Below are 24405 nucleotides of genomic sequence, written 5' to 3'. Positions count from 1 at the left end.
AATTTAAAATGAACCGAACAATAACAAAACATTATTTTAATAAGCCTATTTACTACACGTACATATTTTAGTTAATTATATAAGTTGCTCTGTTATCACTTCCAAGATAAAAAAAAAAAAAAAAAAAAAAAACTTACAATAATTATTAGTCGTCAAAAGACATAAGTAAATAAAATTAAATGGAAGTACGTGTAAATGCTACAAACTGTCACTACTATATGTCATCTGAAATCCAAGAGCATATCAGGTAATCAGGCGCTGGCTATATGCAACCATCTATATAGTTGTATATAGTCAGCGTCTGATTACCATCTAGGCCTACAATGCTAGGGCCTATAGATAAAGAAAGCAAGGTTTCTAAAATATCCCATATAAGAAAGTATTTTACTGATCTTGAAAGAAAGGCAAGTGACTTCTGGAGCCTCGCGAAAATATTTGTGCCTGGAACCAAGGCTGGAAATCCCTGAGAGCTGTCTGTCGAAAATGAATTAGTTTGATTGTTTGCTAGTATTTAAGTAAAAAATCTTAAATTCATAGATTGAAGTGAAAAATCTTTCTTTTACTATATTTCAAATAATAATTAATCTATTTGCTCGCTTTTACTGAAATTTCTAATATTAAAATATTATGTAAGATCAATTGCATCATTACTTGATATTTTCAACAGCTTTTTCTAAGCTGTGTGGTGCGAATGCGCACACAAACACAGAGGTGACTGGTTAGTCAGCTGTGAACTGTAAATATATTTATATAGTATTTATTTCATCTTTCTTTCATTAAAATTTTTACTGAAACAAAGGTATTAGTATTTTTCATTATGTTGCTGAGTTTTATATATATTGTGAAAACAGTAATTGCGTGTTGTTGTGTAACGCTTCGCTCCTCTGTTTAGTCAATATGTTTAATACGAGAAAGATTATAAATATGTGTGACAGAACTAACTATTCCAGAGTTTCATATGTATTTATAAAAAATGAGATTTTAAAACTGGATTATTTTTTTTCACTGGGATATGTAATCATAGTATCATTAATTTAACTATAATTAATGTGCACTGAAATCATAGTTTCGTTTGTAATTTAAGGAAAATGTAGGAAGTGCGCAAGAGTGGGGCATTTACATAATTCACATAATTTATGTGGTAGTCTCATACTTATTATGAATTAAAACTTTGTGTCTTCTCTACATTAATTAAGAAGTATATTGAACACTGATAAATGTCATGAAAAAAAATATAGAGAGAGAAAGAGATACATGTAATCATACAAATAGGACAAATTAACTATATTTGTATCTATTTTATGCTCATTAAAAGTAACTACTTCAAGTGAAAATGCCATAACTCGTACAGTAATATTTAATTATTACTTTGTATATTCCACAAAGTAAAACATATATAATGATTAACAATTTTGAATTTGTCCTTTATTTAAGATGTAAGCTAAACAAAATAAAGAGGTGCATAGTGCACCCATAGTAATAATGTGCATTGTCATCCAGAAATAAAATTGTCTGGAATTTACCATTATGTGTGTTCTTTGAGTGTCATCTTTCAAACTACGCAGCAAAGATTTCAAGTCACAGACCTCTCTAATGTCAAACCATTGCAACTCTCCTCTACCGAGTCATCTTATTTCAAATATAATGCAGTTTTTTTACATATCATGGAACAGTTTTATTATCACACACATATGTATAATTATAAAATTTATTTTGTTGATTAAAAGCTTGTTTTAATTTTGAGCTAGATTTTAAATGCTTGAAGTGCTTTTAGATACATGATTTATCATGACTTTAAATGATGATTTCAAACCATGATATATTTAATATGGTATACAATTTGATTTTAGATAGATTATGGAAACCACAAAAGTACTTTATGCACCCACTTTGTTGAACCCTGTACCTGAACCAGTTATTCCTCCCAGTCTTCCAGTTGAGGTTAGAGCACCATTATCTTCATCATGTCCATGGGGAAAAGTAAAAGATGTTGAAGTTGTATCTTTCAATGATGTGATGAGTGAACAGTTAGCTACATCCTTGCAAGAAGATGAGGAATTAAAAAATACTCCAAGTAAAATGTATGTGTGCTTTTTTAATATGCTTTAATTATCTTCATATTGGAGAAGTCAAAACAACAAGAATCAGCATAATATATGTAAATTTTGCAGGACTAGTTTCAATGTTTTAATTGTAGAACTGGCTTCTTCAGCTGCCTGAGTGCAAATGAACAAGATAAGAAAAGAATGTCTAGACAGAAGTTAAGCTATTAGCACCATCTATCGCTGCTACAATGGCAGGCTATGAAATGAATTTAAATATGACGTTATATACGGCATACGATAGATGGGACATAATATCCCCGACGCAGTTCTAAAATTTGGATTTTCGTGTACAACTGTTTCCCGAGTGTAGTGTGAATATTGGGAATCCAGTAAAACATCAAATCTCCAACATTTCTGTGCCCAGAAAAAGCTCATGAAAGAATGGGACCAAAGATGACTGACGAGAATCATAAACAAGAAAAACTAAAACATAATTTCCTTAAAGGCTGAAGATAAAAATGGATTGGAATTGGGGTTGCTAACTAGAACAGAAAGATTTTTTTGAACGTGAAATGCCTTTAGAAAATCTAATTTACCAATCGAAGATATTTTTTTAATAATTTTGGCAGCAAAAAAATGGAAAGTGTTATTTTTGGACCAAAAGTGCTAGGCAACAGAGGATATGTGGGTTTTCTTTTTCCTAACATATGCCTCATGTTGTTTGAATTCTCCAATAATCATTATTCAGCATGCTATTTTAATCTAAATGATTTTCATGTTGGTGTCATTCCTCTTAATAGTAATGAAATGGTTGTAAAATTATTTGTGGTTAAATTTGTAATTAACATTAAAAGTTTGAATGTAAATTTAAATGAAAAACCTTTAACTAGTGCTATAACATTCTAGATAGGTATATGCTTGATTCGTAAGTTGCCAGTAGCTTGTGATCCAATGTATATAAGTAAATAATTTTAGTGAAATTACATGTAAATTCTAGTGTCTCTTGTATAATGTAACATGAAAGGCCTGAAGTTGCAAAGCATTGCTGGAGAAACAGGGTTAAACAGGTTTTTGTAAAAATCAAAAAAAATTTGAATTATAACCTATAAAATTTTTACCATCATCTTAAAGTAGGTATATTTTTAAGCATATCTGCAAAAAATTATACTTTTTTATTCAAAATCTTCTAAGATATACTTAAATTTACATATTTTCGCGTGAACATTTAGTGACATTTACGCAAAAATCACATCTTCGTTTTTTTTCGATAACTAACAACAGCGATTTTGATTATGAATTTGTTTTATAAAATTCTAAGCTGTTGCACTACAAAAATATAGATTTTAAGAAAAATGTTATGCTTAAAGAATGAAAAATACCTTACGGTACATTTAAAATTGTATACGTCTTTCGATACCCTTGATAGAGTATTCGCTACTTTTATTTTATTTTCCAAACACTAAAATGTTTTAAATAAAACAAATGTTTTTCACATCCATATATTATTGTAACATGTGCCTTTTAAAATTTTTTAGAGGAGAGGCTTTACTGCTGCTCATTTTAAACTCATCATTTTAATTTTATATACCTCAAAAATAATCACTTTGGGCTTACACATTTTACTTATTTGGGTTAATTAAAAATAAAATTACCATCAAATGCTGCAATCCTCGTCAAAATTAAAAAATATACACACAGATATGCCAATAAGTTAGCTTTCACTTGATTTGGAACCACACATTTGTGTAAAATTATGTACACTGCTCAAAAAAAAAAAAAAATGGGACAGTGCTATATCTCCCGTTCTACTGGGGCGATTCACGAAATTCAAATTGCGTTCTTCGTATCTCGAAAGCGCGACTTAAGATATATATTAGATTTATATATAGCACTATTCTAACATAGGTATTTTGACACAAAATCGGACTTTTTCTGAAATAACATACCAATTTTTTTACATATTTCGATTCTACGACTCAAATTATGGCAGAATACCAAGTTTTGTAAAAATCGTACGAGTAGTTTTTAAAATATTAGCTCTCAAAATTTTAGCTCCTCAATGTTAATTGAATTTGGCAAAAATTTATTTATATCTCTTTTTTATTAAACTATTTTGATTTTTTCTCTCACATTTCAAAATTTAGGTTCATTCCAAATAAAATTTACCCATTTTTTGTGTTTTATTTTTAAATTTCTATTTTTAAATAATTTTTATAAATTTTTCGAAAAAAAATTTGAATTATAACCTATAAAATTTTTACCATCATCTTAAAGTAGGTATATTTTTAAGCATATCTGCAAAAAATTAGACTTTTTTATTCAAAATTTTCTAAGCTATACTTAAATTTACATATTTTCGCGTTTTGAAATTTGGCATCTTTTTTTTTTTTTTTCAGCGATAATAACGCCAAATGTGGTCTATGGATTTTTGTTACACTGTATTGCCACATCTATTTTTAACCTTAAATTTCAAGTAAAATTTTACGGAGAATTAATTATATGACATTTTTTTCCCTCAATGATGCATAATAAATATTTATTAATACTATATGAAAAGCTATTTTTTTAAATAAATTTTTTAATATTTTTTTAAATTTCTCTCTATCTTTTTTTTTTTTTTTTTTAAATAAGAGTACATTTTTGTAAGAATAAATTTTTACCTTCAGTGTTTTATTGTCTGCTACTTTACTTCGTTTAAATCGAATTGTCTAAAACTGAGAATTTTTGTTTGATGTTTATTTGAATTTTATGACATTAACTGCACAATTTATTTCTAAACAAACTGATGCTTTTTTTGAAGTGGCTGAAAGAGCGGCTGGTACTATCATCCATATCTTTAAAGCACAGTATATTTTTATAGAAACATAAGATTTAGAATAATCATTTTTATAAAAGTCAAATTATGATATAAATATACAACCCTCTAGAGACTGAATTAATGGAAGTTCAATGGTTATGTAGAAATGATCTGTAGCTACGTAATCGCTGGATAAGTCAGCAGATTCCGTGGACAAGTAAGAAAAATTATATAAACGACACCCAACATTCTGAATTCAATTAACAACAAGGATACGATGTTTATTAAATGAATTCAAGAAGTTTTAAAACATAAAAAATCAACTAATTTTTTATCCAAAAATGTATTTTTGTGCGTAGCGTATTTTCATTATTCTAATTTAAAATTCTAATAATTCTTAAAATTCTAATTTAGAATGTAATTGTCAAGAACTGATTCCTAATCATCAGTAATATAATAAGTAATTATTACGGTTATTAATAAATCCTTCTTATAAAGTAATTGCAAATATTTCAAAAAACTTTGTCTAAATGCAAATATTTTTAATTTTATATTAATCAATATTGCACATGATATTATTTATTTGCACTTCAATTCTTAACGTCAGTTCTAGTAGAAGTTACAAATCAATTATATTTAATTAAGGATTGGATTGGATTATTTAATTATGGCAAAGCACACGAGGGCTATCTGCCTAAAGGGAGGGATGCCTTCATGGAGGACTTTCTAAGGGAAACTGGCTCGTATACACGTTACACATTGGGAAAACCACGAAAACACCCATGCAACCAGCTCATTTGCAGGATTCAAACCTCGGACCGAACTACCAGTGATCAGCGTCTTTACCACTCGGCCGTTTGTGGGCCTTTATGAAATGGAAGGCGATAACTTTATTTAAAATGATTGTCAGAAATACCAAAATGTTTCAAAAAGTTGGATGCTTTTTAATATACTTTCAGAATGCTTAAAGAAAAAGAGAAGAAAAATAAATTTTTTCGTAAAATTTAGTATTTGTATTTTTTTTTAATTTAAAACTTTTCAATGTTATAATATTTGATTCTTGCGATTTCAAAAATAAAATATTTGACTAAAATATGAATAACATTTTAAGAAACCAAATGTAGGATAAAATTGTGTAAAGCAATGGGCACAATGATAAAACTGTTTAAAGCAGTGTATGCAAGTCATCCTAAGTTAAAATGTCGGTTATACATCTCTCTTATTTATATATATCTTTTCTGAACGGAACATTGAAAGGCGTGTAAAACTGTGCTTTACTGTATTTTCTCTTTTAATACAGTATGCAGTTTTCAAACTCATCGTAGTCTGGGTTACGAAGTATTCTTCCGAAAGAAACACAGTTCAAATAAATAAAATCAAATTCTGGAAAATTGATATTAATAAATATATTTAAAATGAGTTCTAAGGAATAAATAGAAAATTTTAAAACAATTATCTGAAGAGACAATGCAACACAAACAATTAAAATAAAAGTATAAAAATTTAAAAATTACCTAAAATAATAACTATGACGAAAAATATATATAAAGAAAACTATTTGAAAAAAAATAAATGCTGCACCTTTATTTACGCAGTTCGAATAGGTAAATAGAAATTTTTAAAACAGTTATTCGAAAAAAAAAAAAAAAGTGCAACTTTAACACTTAAAATGAAATTCGAAAAAGAAAAAATTACTTAAAATAATAAGTTATAATTAAAAATATAATATAAAGAATATTATTTGGAAAAAAGCAATGATGGTGACTTTTTTCCCTCTCACGGGAAAGGAAACTAGGTTGCCATATATTAAGAAGTTCGCCAAGTGAAGTATTCTTGGCGCAAACTGACAAAAAAGTGCCAACATAAATTTGTGAATTTCTCCGTAAATTTCGCTCCAAATTTTACAAAATTTCATATTTAGGCATAATTTGAGTCGTAGAATTGAAATATGTAAAAAAATGGTATGTTATTTCAGAAAAAGTCCGATTTTGTGTCAAAATACCTATGTTAGAATAGTGCTATATATAAATCTAATATATATCCTAAGTCGCGCTTTCGAGACATGAAGAACGCAATTTGAATTTTGTCAATCGGCCCAGTAGATCGGGAGATATAGGACTGTCCCATTTTTCTCTTTGAGCAGTGTACATAACATTACATTCGTTGCAGGATGGAAACACAGCATGGCAATTTGCTTGGGACCCTGCAGCAAGTATATAGGTGGTAAAGGAAGTTTTAAAGCCACATCAGTTTTATTCAGAAGCTTATTCCATCTACTGCAAAAATCTTTCTTACTCTCTTCTGGGATTCAACTGGGGTAATTTTGGAACATACATGGAAAAGAGAGTAGCGGTGACCACATCTTCTTATGCAGATTTGCTACAAAATTGCCTTTGCTTTACAATAAAGAGTAACTGACTAACTTCTAACTTCAGATGTATTGTTACAGCATGACAATGCTTGAATGTATTTTACCATTTGATGATAGCAACAATCTAGGATATTAAATCTGAATGCCTAAGACATGCACCTTATTCACTAGACATCTTTCTCACTTAATTTCATGTATTCTGATGGCTGAAAAAGATGGGAGGCAGGTAATTCTGAAGGGTTGAAAACCATGTTGTGTGAGTGACTAAGGCTGCAATCAAAAGAATTCTTGTGAAATATTCATGCACTTCCAGAGTCCTGGAATATATGCATTGCACATCAAGGGAGCGTTGCTGAAAATTTTTCATACGTAACTTTTCTGTATTTCCTCATTTGGCTCATAATAAGTAATGAAGGTTTTCATTTGATTATGGTATTAGCTTTTTATTGCAGTTGATATTTTTGTAATATCAAATTTTTAAATATCAAAGCATTATTTTTATTAAGTTGTTATATTTTTAATTATATAACTATCCATTTGCAATATTCTGTACTCAAATTTTACTCCTGTAGATCTATTGTAATCATCCAAAGCAGTATAGTTTGAATGGAAACTTAATGCTTGCACCTTTTTTCAGTTCACATTTGAATCCCGGAAGAGGCATAAATGTTTTTGATTGATGATATTTTTTACAGCATAAAAGTTTGAGATTATATATATATATATATATATATATATATATATATATATATAGAATAGTATTTCTTGAGCATTTTATATCCTAAATTGCTTTTAGTGAAAATTGAGATGGAGCTTAGATAGGTAGTCTTAGTGTCTGTGCCTAAATTAAATAATTCGGACTTGTAATAACAGTGTAATATATGATCAAAAAGGATGTAACCTTTAAATACATATGATTATATATTACACTGGGCTGATCTTTGGAATATGGTAACTGGTAGTTTGGCGACATTTTGGAGGCGATAAAGGTTACTACCTAGGACTTTGGTAATAATGCGAGTTATTACCAAAGTTCCGATTACGCATTATTTTGTGTGAGGGAAATGAGAGATCATGAGATATGTCATGTGACATTAATGGACGAATTACAGTTCTTTAATCGGAAAAGGGTGGGGGAATTTGGAAAACTGTAGTACTATATGATTTTGTATTAAGCTTCATTGTGTGTTGTGTGAAATAGTGGAAGTGTGCGTGCCATGTAATGAAGATTCTGAAGATTAGGTAAGTTAGTATTTTTAATCATTTGAGGATATTATTTTTATGCATTGTTCTAAATGTAAGGAGTAAATAAATTAATATGGTATTATTGGTAAATTGTTATTAGCAATGATTTAGTTTAAAGTAATTAGGATTGTAATCTAATTTTTATTAATTTAATGTATGTGCTTATTTATATTTTAAGTAGTGTTTTTTAATTTAATTATATTTTAATTTAATGATCGTGATTTTGTGAGTTATATGTTTGTAGTATTTTGGAATACGTTTGAATAGAATACGTTGAGTATTTTCATGCATTTTCGTGAAATTTTTCTAATTTATGAGAAAAAAGCAGTGTACATGGATATAGTGAAGAGTGTGCGCAATGCCATTTTTGTGCAATTCTGGGATTTTTTTTAAGTAAAAATAAGTCGACGTGTACATGGTTTAGTGATATTTTAATTAAATGATAGTTATTTTTTGAATTTTATGTTTGTAGGAATTTGGTATACGTTTCAGTTGTAGTAAACGTGCATGGAAGTAATTTAAATATTTGACACTAAGTATTTGTAACCATTTGTAATGTTTACGGTATGAATTCGTTGGTGACGTTTATAATATAATAGATAATTCAGAGGTAAAAGTTTTTGGATATTTTATTTATTTTATACGTGGAAATGTTCATCTTTGGAGAGGGTATATACTTTTTGCGATCAGGTAATTTCATATATGTTCTTTTTACCGGATTTAAAGATTCACAAAATTTTCATGCATTTTCGTGAAATTTTTCTAATTTATGAGAAAAAAGCAGTGTACATGGATATAGTGAAGAGTGTGCACAATGCCATTTTTGTGCAATTCTGGGATGTTAAGTAAATTAAGTCGACGTGTACATGGTTTAGTGATATTTTAATTAAATGATAGTTATTTTGTGAATTTTATGTTTGTAGGAATTTGGTATATGTTTCAGTTGAAGTAAACGTGTATGGAAATAATTTAAATATTTGACACTAAGTATTTGTAACCATTTGTAATGTTTACGGTATGAATTCGTTGGTGACGTTTATAATATAATAGATAATTTAGAGGTAAAAGTTTTTGGATATTTTATTTATTTTATGCGTGGAAATGTTCAACCTTGGAAAGGGTATATACTTTTTCGCGATCAGGTAATTTCATATATGTGCTTTTTACTGAGTTTAATGATTCACAGAATTTTTTTTTGCATTTTCGTGCAAATTTTTGTAATTTATGAGAAAATAACAGTGTAGATGGATAAAGTTAAAAGTGTGTGCAATGCCATTTTTGTGCAATTCTGGGATGTTTTTTTAAGTAAAAATAAGTCGACGTGTAAATGGTTTATGTGTATGTGCTATTCTGAAAAACGTGCAAGGAGTTGGCGATTGTGCATTTTTTCCCAATTTTGCAGTTAATATTTGTCATGATTAAGCAGTTTTGTTACATAAAATTTCTAGCATAAGTGTAATTCGGCTAGTAGATTCTTGGAAAAAGTGTTCAGTAAATAAAAAGAAAAGAAACATGTCTTTACTTCATGAAGACAAAATGGCGGCGAAAAAAAAAATAGAGGGTTGCTGTAGCAGAGTTGGTTGCCAAGTTACCATAATCCAAAGATCAACCTTACACTGTTGTGTATTACACTTTTTGATCACATAGCACTGTATCTACATGTGATTGTAGAAGAGAAGCTTATCTATAAAGTAAATTGAATTTTCTTTGTCTAGAGGTCCTTTTAGTAATGGAGCCTACTAGTTGCCAAGAGATTTAAGGTCACTGAATATTGGTAGATTCACCTGAGTAATGGGCTGGTTTTATAGTTTTCACTATATGTAGCATGAATAAGAGTTAGTGCCATCTAGATGGGATAGTTGTTAGTGTCTTAAACTACTGCACTGAATGGCCCGAGTTTGAATCTCGGAGAAGGCATGTATGCTTGTAAATGTATAGTGTGTGGCATGGGGCAGTCAAACATCAAGTAGTTAGGTGGTAGAGGGGAAAGACTTGGGGAGATCACCCAGATCCTTAGGGTGCTGTCCTTCAAAACTGGGCAAAGTTGATAATGTTACTCATATAGTACTCAGGGTTCATGCCAAAGACATTCTTGTACTCCTTGCCATGATAAAATGCTTGGGCTTTTGAGATTAGCAACAACAACATAAGAACCACTTTCCATTAAAAAAAATCCATGAAGGCATCCCTTAGGCAATGGCTGTCGTGTACTTTATTATATTCAAATAATCAACAAAATCCTCGAGTAACAGAAGCATATTTTAAAGTCGGTGCTTTGTCACATTTGCCTGTTCATTTATACAATATATATTCTTTTTGTGCCATCAAATTTTGAATAATTTAACATGGTTTGTAGTTTAGAGAACAGTCAAAAGAGACAAGGAATCATGTTAAAGAGATTTTAAGGTAAGTATATGCATGAAAACATGTAGTTTGGCTGAAGATAGGATATAGATTTTGCTACAAATCAGTGTATTGCCAAATCTGTTGGCTGAATCATTTGTTTATCATAGATAACACCAAATTTATTTCAGTTTCATTGATTCTTAAATATCAGTTTTCTGTTTATACAGATACACTTGCAGTTTCTTCCATATTTCTGCTTGAGGATAGCTGTTCATATTGCTGGTCTGTGTATAATAATATTTGGCTATTTTTGAAATATTATCAGTCATTAATTTGTAAAACTTTCAGAAATTTATTGCTGAAATGCTTTTGAACTATCTTAAGTAGTATCTGATTATATTTCATTATGTTTTTGACAACATTTCCTGCAGTAAATTTCCTGTTAACAGTTGTTATCTTTGTTGATATCTCTTAGAGGTACAATAAAGTTGTATAATCTGTAGAATTTCTGTTAATATAAATAGGCAGGTTAACACTGATGGAAAAGTTAATACATACTTACTAATGCCTGAAACTATGTTTCATTATTTCAGAGTTCCTACTCATTTGAAAAGGAAACATTGGATAATTATTTTTTTATTTAGATCTGTAATTGTGTAGAATACAAAGTCCAAGATTCAGAAATTGGGACTTTCTCGATTCTGTATTTCAGAAATTTCTGGAATTTTAGATCATCAGTTTAAATGTACTAAAATTATATGTAGAAATTATGAAGTTAACAATACGAAAGGTTGATTGTAAAATGATGAAGTGTTTATGACCTTATAGAAGCCAAAATTTACCCACATACACACATACGAAAAAAAAAAGTTTCAGTATTGATATTTCTTTTGTTTCATTGAATATTTTTCTTAAGTAGCTCCAGCAATTTACAGACACAGGTCCTTCTTCACAAGAAGCAAAAAGATTTGGGCAGAAACCATTGTCTGAATGCCCTTAAAATCCATAGAATTTTATTTAAAACCTGTGCTAAAATAAGGTTTTTGTTTTGCCTAACTTTAAATTTTACATTAGTGTGTATCTCTTTCTGTTCAGTTTCATTTTATGTGTTAATATGCATTCACTTTGATTTTATAGAAAGGCATGGTTTCTAATTCAGTTACCAAGTTTTAATGCTCAGATCCTAAAATTGCCACATCGAAAATTCTCATTAAGGAATTGGTTTAAATCTTTTCATTCTCAGTAACTTCTTTATCTCTTTTATCACAATCAGTGGCGATATTTTTCAGATTAAAAATCATACTAAAAATTTTGCTATCTATGAATTAATATTGAATCTTCCATTTGAGATTATTCTATTGAATCTTCCATCGAGATGACAGTGCTTGTTCATTGTCATCTCAATGGGAAAATTTAAGTTATATTCATTTAGCATTTCTTAATGTATTTCATTAGTTACAAACTTTTGCTTTTTAAGTTGTGATATTATTAAAAAATCTTCAAATTCATGTCTGTCGTTATCATCATGAAGTATGATAACTGGCTATAAACAGGTCTTGCTCCAATGTTTTCAGTGGTCTAAGCATATGGTTTGTGGCCCATGGTAAAATAAAATATGTTCATAATTCAAAATGAAAAATAGGTTTATTTAATTGTCACCTGTGAGAGCAACATAATCTGCCACCTTTCAGAAATTGGCACCTTATGCCCCTATGAAAGCATTTTAAAAAATAGCTATAGACCTGTCCTTTTATGACCTTGCAGTGCTCAACACATTAAAATTTTGCATTAAAATATTTCACAAATTGTAGGTCTTACTGCTGTATCATTATTAAACAGGCTGCTTTATGTCTGCATTTCATGAGGGCAGAATTCAGATATTCAGTGGCTAATTGATGAATTAAAATATCGAGGAAAGAGTAAAATGGAGATACAGTCTTTAACTAAAACATTAATTTTGATAAGGTAATTATAATAGACTGAACAGGAGCTGATCCAGATCAAATCACAAAGTTAAGGGAAAGGCCATTTGCAGTGCTAACTGAGCTTAAGTTAATCAAAACCTAACTCTTTCTCCTGCTTCTGTTATATGCTAATAAAAGTAAGTCGGGCAGTATGTGCACCATACCACTCCAAATTAACATTTGTTTGTCATTGAATTTAGGGTTCATTTATTGTGCACAAGGCTAGATAAGATAGAAAAAGACTGTCTTCTCCCTACCTTCCACAGCCTTTGATGGCTGTTAGGTTTTTGAAGCCAAAACATGCAGAATGATTCAACATTATCTTGAGTAATGGTATTTTTTTAGCCCTGGGGACATTTAACGAATGGGAATAAAAGTGGATTTACAGCACATTAGCTTTTGCTTAATATTTTATTCTCTGTTCCTGCACTGTATTAAAAAAAAGAAGGGGGGATTAAAAAAATTTGGAAGGTTTGGATATCATTCCAGTTATTGGACATCTGGATTTCAGACATTGTACTATAGTCTATGGTTCTGATACTTTTAATATCAGAGCTAAATCAACCAAAGTAGCAAGATTTAAAGTGAATGTGAAATAAAAATTAATAAATTCTAAGCTTTAAAAATTAGCACATAAAAAAGGGTATTTAAAATTTATTATCATGGTTAAAAATTCATGACCCTTTCTGGTAGCATTGTTTTCACTCTTTTTTGAGTATCCCTGAGGAACAGGAATCAGATTTGAAATGCTTGATAACCTGTTCATGAAGAAAAACATCACCTATCTACATGACAAATTTCATAATATTTGCATTGTTTGGGTATCAAACATCTAGATATTTTCAGCTTTATTATTAGAATTTCTTTTTATGTGTTTCACATGAAAGCATAAACAATCAGTAGTCATTTACAGTTTTATGAACTTTTAGCCTTTATTAAAACTGTTCAGCAATTTGATTTCAGCAACTATTTTTTAACATTTTAATTCCAAAATGTTTTTAAATGAGATAAACTTTTGCAGTTCTATCTCTTGGTAACTTATTATTTTCAATGTAACTATAAAAGAAATGATTTCTTGAATACAATTTTCAATCAGTAATACTAGCTAGAGCTTAGTATCTTGATTGTATTTTATTTTAAAGTAAGCTTTTTTAGTGTTAAATGTAATTTAGGTAAGAGGTATTGTTTACTTTAATTGTTATAATATCTTTGTAAATGATGGTTTTTAGGTTAATTTATTTATTTCTTTTTTGACATTAGATTTGTTGATGATTTAAGTGGCTGTGGAGAAGAAGTAACTGATTGTAGTGATGACTATCTTCTTGCTAAAATGTTACAACTGGAATTTGACAAAGAACATGACAGTATTTTGAAACAAGAGGAGTCAAAGTACAATGGGAGTAGTAAAGGTGTATATATGAATTTTTTTTTATTATTATTATTTTAGGTATCTGAATTTTTCTTTTAGGAATTTTCAACAATTTTTTGTTATGGTTGCCAAAGTATGGATTGACAATGGCAAAAATTTTTAATCTTCCTTAGATTATGAAAAAAAAATTGGTTCTGTTAACAGTTGTTATTGTTATGCCAGAAATATTAAAAATATAATTATTTTGATGTAAAAATTTAATACATAGGTTAGGAACTTGTCTGAACTAGAAAAGAAGGTATGCAGATTCCTTTATTTTAAATTAATCTAAATAATGCATTTAATTTAAGATGTATTCCTGAATTTCAGTCTCATCAAATGGAGGGTAGAAAAAAACCAGGTTTGTACGGTCCTTAAGAGTCCTTAAAAATCCTTAAATTTTTTGGAATCGATTTTTGGTCCTTAATTTTGTCCAAAATCAGCAGAAAGTTCTTAATTTTAATCATCTGAAATTTCTGTCTGTTTTTATGACTGCCATTTTGAGTGTGAATTATCATTTTGGAGGAATATTTTTGGCGATTCACTGACACATATGATTATCTTTTGAATGGGTTATAATTTGTTTCTATTTTTAATATAAATGATGGGATTCTCGAGTTTCTAAGCAAGAAGTGAAACATAAGCATTTCAAAATTAATTTTTTCTAATAAAGAAATCTTAAACATTTTTTTGCTTTTGGGGATGGGAATTCTTTTATTAAACGGTTCTAAATTTGGCGACTTGTCAACATTTTGGCAATTTTAAGATCAGTTTCTAAAAAAAAAATTTTAATCCCAAGATCTGAGAATTTTTCGACGATTTTTTTAAAAACATCACAACATTGATAAATTTCAATAAAATAATGGTAATATATTAAAATTATATTTAAAAAATAACATTAAAATAAAACATCCCTATTTTTCGCTGTCATATTATAAAGTTTCATTTTGGCAACTTATTATACAATATTATGAAACTGAAAAATAAGGCATAATGCTGTAAAGCGTAATTTACGAAACAGCTCTTAACAAGAGCAAAATTAGCTATGTAATTAATTAAAAATGTCTTCTTTTTAATTTTTTTATAGTAAGCATTTTTCCCATCTCAGAATATTAAAAATTCTCAGAATATGCATCAGTTTCCTCTATAAAATTAACTCTACACTTTTTTCCCTCCTTTTTTTTTCCCAAAATATTTCTGCTTTTTTGCTGTTACAGAATTGGTTGGGATAATTTTTTTCTAGTATTTTAGACACTGCAGCTTGGAAATTTTAGAAGGATTTGAAGGCAAGATTTATAGACCCATGATTCTAGAAGATTCGAGAAATATGTGACAAAATGAAAAAATGTCTCTATGGTATCAACACATAATGGATGTATTTTACAGAAAGTTTGCGATGAATTTCTTACCTTTTGGAGGACGTCTGGAAGAACAATGAAAACATAATATTTGAATATTTTACTTCTGATACTAGAATCTTTTTTCTAACATGTTTATCTTCCCTTTATTTTCTCTACTTCTCACTAGACACAAGTATGGAAAATATCAAAACTGCTTCTAATCTTATCACATGGCCAGACATTATAAAAAGGGATTTTTTTTGTTATTAAAGAAATTGAAAATTTACAATTTAAAAGATTCATCTAATATGTCTTAATGCATCAACACATAGCTGGTACTAGACTTTTCCCATCTGATGCAATCTTTGTAGATCCTAAATTCTGCTGCCTAGTGCCTTTCTAAATTCTGCTTCTGATGCCAGCTCTAAATTCTAAAAGTTTTGCTATTTCTAGATTTTGTTGTTCGGTGTATCACTAAGTTCTAAAAATTCTGCCACTTCAGCTTTGTAACCGGGCTTTACCATATGTATTTCATATTTCTTCTGAATGTTCATATTACTAAAGAAATAAAATTAGCCACTTCTTCTATACATTCTAAATGCATTTACAGTTTTTTAGAATAACAGAAATCCTTAGTTAGATCCAAAAATTCTAAAATGAAAAGGAAACGTGTTGAAGAAAGAAACCGAGTACATAAAGAAAATTACTCTTCAAAGATATGTGCAGTTGTTATTATGTAACTTACCTATTGTTTACGATTTCAGCCCTTCAGTTTATGATTCAGTCGAGGGTTTGGGACTATTTGACTTTTACCAGATCAAGTAAATCCTCATAGGTACCTTGTGGAGAGGTTGACAAGTTAGAAGATAAGCACGCAGAAACTAGCGAGAGCATTGGTTTGCATATTGAGACAAATCTCTAATTGTTAGAAAAGATGCTTAAAGAGAAGGAAATCAATATAAACTAACCAAAATGTTTGGGAAGGCTTCAAATTAAAATGAAGGATAAATATTTTGTTGAGTGTTGTTAAAAACAGAAATGTTTTGTTTCTTTTAATGTGTATCCTAATATCGTTTAAGAATTAATGTCATAAATTATATATATATATATATTTTAAACTGTGAAAATTTATTAGCTTTTGATTTTAATAGGCTTTTTTTTAACAAATATTGTTAAAAATAAAATTTAATAGTGGCCATGTAAATCCATTATGACCAAGGTTATCTAATTACCTAATTTAATTATTTATAACTAACTGCTTACCCTTAAAAATTATGTCTACATATTATTAAAGCGAGTTATTGCCTTCCATTAACACTCACTGTGGTCACGAGATAAAACACAAAAATGTAAAATTTCAAGTAAAACTTATTCTTTGCATCTAGTGAAACTTAAAAATAATACATAACAACTTATCATCTCTGGTACTTTAATTGCTTATTGGAACATTAAAATATATTAACTGGGCTACAACCCCTTGGAACTCTACACAAAGCTATTATGACACTAAGTGCATCAAACAGAGTCTGACTAAATTTCAACACTTTCCAACTGTGTCTACATTAGGCCTTTCATGTTTGTTCTAATGAGCAGGACTCTCTAATGAGCAGGAAATGTCTCTAGACAAGCAACAGCGGTGACAACCTTCAGTCTTTTGTTATGAGTCATGCTGATTATGATCTTACTTCTCATTTTAACCTATGCCTTTTGACATTAAATCTACCCGCTATTTACTAAACTTCTAGACTGACTAAGTATGTGACAAAATGAGACATAAAAAAAATCAACATAACGCTAACTATTAGTAAAACTTAAATGTCACTTATCTTCTTTCAAATGTGTCCAACTATTATAAGTGTAAAATAGTTAATGCTACTTGATAAATTTCATACAGTTTATTTTATTCTCAAACTTATTAATAATTATGTTAATTCATGTTTAGTAATAATGCATACAAAACCAACACCTCACCAAAGTACCTTTAGTACAAGACCAACACCTCACCGATTTTCATTTTGAGAGGCAGAAAATTTTCTGTCATTCTTTTTCTTCTTATTATTGTAGTATCGCAAGTATTTGTTTCAAGTCTAAAGAACTCATCTGCCAATGATGGAGACATGAAAAAACAATCAATATAACTGGTACCCTTGACCAGAAAGGTCTTCAAATAGAGATTTAATAACTCTTTTTCTGTATAATCCTGAAGTTTCTTTTGCCATATAAGCAGTAAAGTTGTAGCTATAATCTAGTTTTTAGATTTACTTAATTTGTTAATTTTTTTATGCTTTGACACTAATACTCAGAGGCATTTCACATACACAAATTCTTGATTAAAAAACAAAATATACAAACTTCTATAACATTTATCAATAAATACCTTGTGCACATAAAAAAAATATAAAAAGCAATGCTCTAGCAGGGCAGAGAACTGTCATAATTTTCACCTATAAATGCCAAGTATGCATTTAAAGGCCTGCGAGTCAAGAAGATGCTTTTTGTCTTATGTTTATATAATCAAAATCCAAATGCATGTCAGTTATCTTTGTATCATTTTGAATAGAAGGTCGTATCTACATGTATTTCAAATCCTATGGATATATAACATCCTTTTGGGCAAAAAATATCAGTTTCTAAAGCGTTCCCAAACTCTGACACCAGTGCATGATGAGTGGGAGTGAACGAGAAAACACTTTGTCATGCCAGGGTGCCACTTGGGCTGTATTTCATGCTGGTATGTCTGCATGACAGTCGGTATGAAAGGGTTAATATTGCTGTTTACCCATTATAGTAATAACTTAATATCTGCATCTTAAATACATATAATTGCAGATATTAAGTTGTATACTATAATAACTTAATGTTTGCATCTTAAATCAAAATTTACTTCAAGTGATCCTTCTAAGCTAACTTTATTTTCATTATCCCATAATATATCATGTTCTAAGCTTCTGAGAATGTGGATGATGCAGAATTTTATAACTAATAGAATGTTTAAAAAAAAAAAAAAAAAAAAAAACTCTTCTATTTGCATTATATGGGAAAAAATTCACGGGGGGGGGGGGCTACTGCACAAATTTATAAGAAGCATATTGAATTTAAAAGTTTATTTAGGAATTGGGAAAACTTAGAATTTATAAAAAGGGAGAAAAAATATGGAGTTTTTAATAATTCCAGTATCACATATATCTTTTCTTTTATAAATTTATTATATAAAACACGCAATATTTTTATGTTAAAAAAGTGTATGCTTATTAAGAACACATGAAAAATAGTAAACTAATATTTGTGCATTTGCTGGGTATAAAATTATTTCTTGATGCTTAAGAGCAAGAAATATGATAAATTGTCAAATATGTTGTCTTTGTTAAACAAGTTAGAATCCAGGATGTAATATTTGGCATTTGGTGAACAGTCAATTTTCTCAGGTCTTTTTTTTAATTCTGTTGTGCAAATTTCCAAATATTTGAATATATTATGGACCTTTCATTTGAACTGTTAAGCACCCTGAGGAAGAAGCCGCTTTTTGGTCTTTCGTCAGAACTGAATATCCATTTATAACATTCCTGTGATGGTATTGCATTAACACCCAGACTTTCAAATAATAATTTCAATTTATTATGTTAAAATTTGACATATTTAGCTTTTTTTTTTTTTTTTTTTTTTTTTTTTTTTTTTTTTTTTTTTTGGCCTTACTTTATTTTTGTTGGAGTTACTAAATTAGCAGCTAATATCTCACTAGTATTGGTAGACTGTTTGCATATGGTCAATGGGCAAATATCAGTAGATGTTATAATATCCGTTTTTACGAAAAAGATCAGCTAATAAGAATGCTGGAAATTTTTTTCTTATTTGGCTGAATTTTTAAAAAAATTTCTTTTAGTAAAAATTTCATATGGCAAGTATTTGCGACTTCCTGATGCAAGTTTTTCTTCTGATGAGGAGGATGATAAAGATTATTTTTTGGAGCAAAGTGCTAAAAGACATTGGCATAATTTTGAACAAGCTGAGAAAGCCTTTCAGGCTGTTGGCAAAAGTGGAGTATCCCGTCAAGGAAATACCACAACAACCAAACACGATCCTACTGTCTGTGGAAGGAGAAATGCAGGAAAGCTTATGGAGGTAATTGAAAATATACTGAAAAAATTATTGATTGGCTATTGTAGCCATAAATAAGTAACTTCAGGTCTTAAAGATGTTACTTTGCTATGTGAATATTTAGAGGGAATTTCTGTTTTCCTCTGACTGCGCAAAAACTCGAGCTTTTGAAGTCATCAATTTAAAATAAAAATTAGGTACTTTTTTAATTGGAATTTTTTAAATATTTCTATTTAATACAAAAACAGTTGTTTAGTAATATACCATTGTCATTGTAATACATGCAAAAACAAAGTTTCCTTTAATGATAGTATATTGCTTAATATATTACTTCTTTATGAATTTCCTTAAGGATTAAATTAACAGGTGATGGAAGAAAGTTCATGCGGTTTTTGTTACTCATCAATAGCGGCCCATAAAATTTTTAAACACCCATTTTATTCTTCAAAATAATCATCATTGGCTTTAATTACATGTTTCAATGAGACACAAACTTATAAATGCCTTTATTGAAAAAATGCTTTTTTCTGGTATCCAAAAATCATTGCTGATGCAGAACTTCACAGCCCAGTGTTTTAATTATCTCAGCTGTTATGGTTTTTCCACTTTCTAAATGTTCATAGTCTACTATGCCAGTGCTGATCCACCAGAGCCAATGAGACTGAACCAGAAATCAACCAATGATGTTTCCTCTTCTGGTTACCACACACAAATCCATTTTTCATCACATATCAACATTTGGTCCAAGAACAAGGCTTTATTATGGCATGACAGCAATGACAAGCAGGTGTTCAAATGTTGGCGCTTGTTTCCCTTGGACATAAGGAGTCCACTTGCTTAGTTTCTGTGTCATCCCAACGTTATAAAAATGTAATCAAATGGTTTTGTCAGATACTTTAAATCTGTGGTCATGCTCCTGTAGGTTAGGTTTGATGAGGATTCTGCTTGATTCCCTCTTCCATCTGGACTTTTTCAAGGGTGAATGGATGAGCAACAAGAGGCTTGTCTTCAAGGCTCTTGTCTTTGGAGGAAAATTGGCTGAACCACTTTTGAACAGTCCATTCACTTGCATATCTCTAAATTCTTCTTATGACTTCTACAGCTTTGTTTCCTAATTTGCTCTTGTAGAGGAAAATAGGCATGGAAATTTCCTTTTCCAATGACATGTTCTTTTGGAAATTATATTTCTTACAAAACTGATAGTGAAACATGCAATGCCCTGAAAAACTCTCTATTGAATAAAGTTTGAAAGGAATGAAAACATGTGGCACCATCAAAATCAATTTGACCACACAAATGTGCCAAAAGTAATTGTTCTCAAGAACATTGTGAACTTTCTTGGTTACCTGATAGTTCATAAAAGCAAGGTATTTATGTATTGACTTTTATTTGAGCTCTGATCTATTTTTGAGCTAATTAAAATGGCAGCTTTCCCATTTTGTAATAAATGTGCATTTTTTTAAAAAATGAGTTTCTAATAAATATGATTTAGTATTTTTAATGAACAATTGTTAAGAAATATTTTTAAAGTAAATATATTTATTATAAGAAAGAAAATAATATCTGTGAATTATGTACAAGAGTGAATAAATGTCAGATACTTGAAATTACTTCTGAAGTTTCATAATTTTTTTTATGTGTGCATTATATTAATTTTCTAGGAATTTTAACCACAAATTTAATAATATTGCATTAAAATAAATTTCTAATAGACACTATAAAGTTTTGAAGTCTGATAGGTCCAGTTCTGTTTAAAATATACTTAAAAAATTTCATTTCGTTATAGTTTCCACCTGGCATATTAACGGGTGATGGAGGCATGTTTGATATGAAGATTTCTAACAATGTGTATAACAGTCTGAAAATATACTCTATGGCTGAGGATAAGAGAGGCCACAAGGTTCATGATAAGAAAGAAAAATCAACTGCTGTGAGTTTATTTTTTGATTTACTACATATTCATTTGTCTGAGTTTTATAGGATAATAAATTTTAAACTTTTTTTTTTTTTAAATTAAAATAAATTTTTACGTTTAATATTTTTTTAGGCAGTGTACAAAACTATTTAGTTGAAAGTTGTTTGTTATTTTAGATTTTATATTGAACATACATGTTATCACAAGAACTAATGATTGGTTGCGTATTTAATTCTTTTATGATATAATGGTAATATTATATGAAATATGTCTAAGATAGCTGTGATTTTAGAATATTGTGTAGCACTGACAATTTTTTGTATTATTTTTGAAAGAAAAAAAATGGGAATTCTAACTTCTAAAGTTTTATATTTTATAAATTATTTTGTTGATTAATTTATGTTATAAATAATTAGAAAATCTGGGAGATTCTTATTCGGGGGGGGGGGGGATCATTGTTCTGAAGTATTTTAGTTTTTAAAAAAATGAAGATGTGAGTACTACTCTTATCCTAATTAGAAATATTTACTGGTAAGATACTTAAAGAAGAATTGATTTATGTGTTTTACTTTCAAAATGATTTTTTTTGTGTGTGTTTTTTATTTATTTAAAATTTACTTCTTTAAGTAATTTCTGAACAGTATTTTATATAATTTCTAAATGTGATATACTATCTTTAATGTTTACAGATAAATTACTATTCACTTATGTGTCAAGAAAAATTATTATTCACATGATATTAAAAATCATAACTTTCATGTACAAACTCCTTGGATGAAAAAATTATTGTTTGGATATAACTAATAAAAAGTTCATGATTTTAATATACAAAAATCATTCTGTCTTACAAATAATCAAAACTGGTTAAAAACGGAAAATGCCCACAAGACAGAAATAGAACAACAGAAATTTAATGAATTTAATAAATATTTAAGTTCTTAATTATAAAATGTTTTGCTTTCTGTGGTGCCAATTTAAACATTGCTAATATTTGAAAAATGTAGTGTTGTTTATGAATTAGAACTATTGTTTACTCTTTTCCTTAGTGGAGATAAATCTTATAAATTATAACAGCCAAGTATGAAAGTCAGACAAAAATGGTTAAACCAAGAAGCTGTTAAATGGTTAGGTTACTTGAATATGCCAAAGCACACAAGGTCTATGTACTTAAAGGGAGGGATGCCTCTGTGGGGGACTTTCTACAGAAATCTGGCTCATATTCACATTATGCATGGGAAATCAGTGAAAACCTTCCATGTCACCAGCCTGTTTGCATGGGCTCGAACCTAAGTGAAACTACAGTCAAAAGTCGTTAATTTGGACACCCATAATCCGGAATGATCTATAATCCGGACCTCAAAGCTACAACCTTTCTGCGCATGCGTCGCGTTGACGCATGCGCGTAAGACCTTTACCGCTGCGAATTTGCGCGTGCGCAAAATACGTTTACGAATGCGCGTTTAATGTATAACAGACGGGATAAGCTAAGCTAAAATTATCTAATTATCTATTTCAGTTATGTTGCAGATTGCGTTGTTCCTTAATCTTCGAATTGGATCCGGCTTATTATTTTTTGCAGACTGTTAGAGCAATTTTATAAAAGTAAGCTTTAACTTTGGATTATGTCAAATAGAATTTTCGATATATATTTACTAATATGTAAAGGATATCCGAAAGTATCTTTCGGAGTCCATTACACAAAAAGTGGAATTGCTGCAAAAAATGGATAAAGGCATATATTTTGTTTATCTAAACTTTAACGCTTGTTTATCTAAACTTTAACGTTTGTTTATCTTTAACACCGCGTGCAATGAATTCACTATCCTTATCTTTAAGGGCAGATGTTTTTATTTTATTTGGCTTATAATTGCTTACTCTATGTAGTATTTCATCTCGATGTACTCCATCTTTGATATGATTTAAATCAAATGCCTCGTCATTATAATTCGCTTCCGATAGCGAAGAAAGTGACAGAGGTTATTGAAAACGAAAAAATTTCGATTGACAAATTAGTCGTTATTCTCGACACAGCAATTATAGGACGTGAACAGCGGAACTTTGTAACTGAACAAGAAATTATGTCTGTTTATTTATAGAATTAAAGAGAATGTATTATCACATAAAAAACGAATCAACTTAAACAACTTACATTGAAAGAAATGTTTAATAAAGTAAACAAATAAATATTAAGCTTTTTTTTTTTTTGTAAATTTTGATACCCTTTAGATCATAATTGTTCTTTATTTCGTAAATTACGGTTTTATATTTTTAATTTTATAATTTCTGCATGCCATTTTACCAGATTTAAACTGATGATCTATAATCCGGAAAAATCGATTAACCGGAATCGCCGAAGTCCCGATGAGTCCGGATTAACGACTTTTGACTGTACCTGTATTCAGCAGTCTTTAATCACAGAAACTATTAGAATTGTTACATTTTGATGTCTAATGACCTTACAACCATTATAGGATATTTAAGTCATATAAGAGTTGTAAACATGTAAGGCAATGTATCCAATGCATACAAATGAATTTGAATATGGTAAACGGCATAGTATTAATTATATCTCATTCACAATTTTGCATATTTCAGGAAAATATCACTATCCCTTGAAAAAAATTTCGCACTGAAAGTTTTAAAATTTACTTCTTAAACAAAATGACTGGCTGAATTTCTTAAAAATCCAGAAACAAGTGACATTTTCCTCTATAAAGTGTACATGCCAGGAGAATTACTTTGGAAAGAGAACAGCATTTCTCAGAACATGAAGAAACATCAGTTTTAAAATTATATTATCTCTACCATTGAGTCACCCTAACCCAGGTGAAATTATCAAATATGTATCGAAATAATCACTAAAATGTCAGCTTTTGCTA

General features: G+C 29.3%; 1 protein-coding gene across 4 annotated transcripts in view; it reads left to right on the top strand.

Moving 5' to 3' along the window:
* The first annotated feature begins 642 nt into the window (after nucleotides 1–642).
* The window catches only part of LOC118184199 (serine/threonine-protein kinase RIO3), a 39514-nt gene continuing 15751 nt past the window's right edge, over nucleotides 643–24405 (top strand). The window contains exons 1-5 of one of the 4 annotated variants that reach the window (XM_085823726.1): nucleotides 643–799; nucleotides 1851–2081; nucleotides 14029–14177; nucleotides 19397–19635; nucleotides 21398–21541. In XM_085823726.1, coding sequence (XP_085679852.1) covers nucleotides 1858–2081; nucleotides 14029–14177; nucleotides 19397–19635; nucleotides 21398–21541 — 756 coding nt within the window. In that variant the 5' untranslated portion in view covers nucleotides 643–799; nucleotides 1851–1857. The remainder of the gene's footprint in view (nucleotides 800–1850; nucleotides 2082–14028; nucleotides 14178–19396; nucleotides 19636–21397; nucleotides 21542–24405) is intronic. The other 3 variants (XM_085823727.1, XM_085823728.1, XM_085823729.1) reach the window with 3 other exon arrangements.

Source organism: Stegodyphus dumicola, chromosome 9, assembly GCF_044657685.1.
Source record: "Stegodyphus dumicola isolate Sdum_Otavi_A_Nest chromosome 9, ASM4465768v1".
NCBI classification, from domain to species: Eukaryota; Metazoa; Arthropoda; class Arachnida; order Araneae; family Eresidae; genus Stegodyphus; species Stegodyphus dumicola.
The sequence above is the reverse complement of the archived record's forward strand: the minus strand, read 5'-3'. Positions and strand labels throughout refer to the sequence as shown.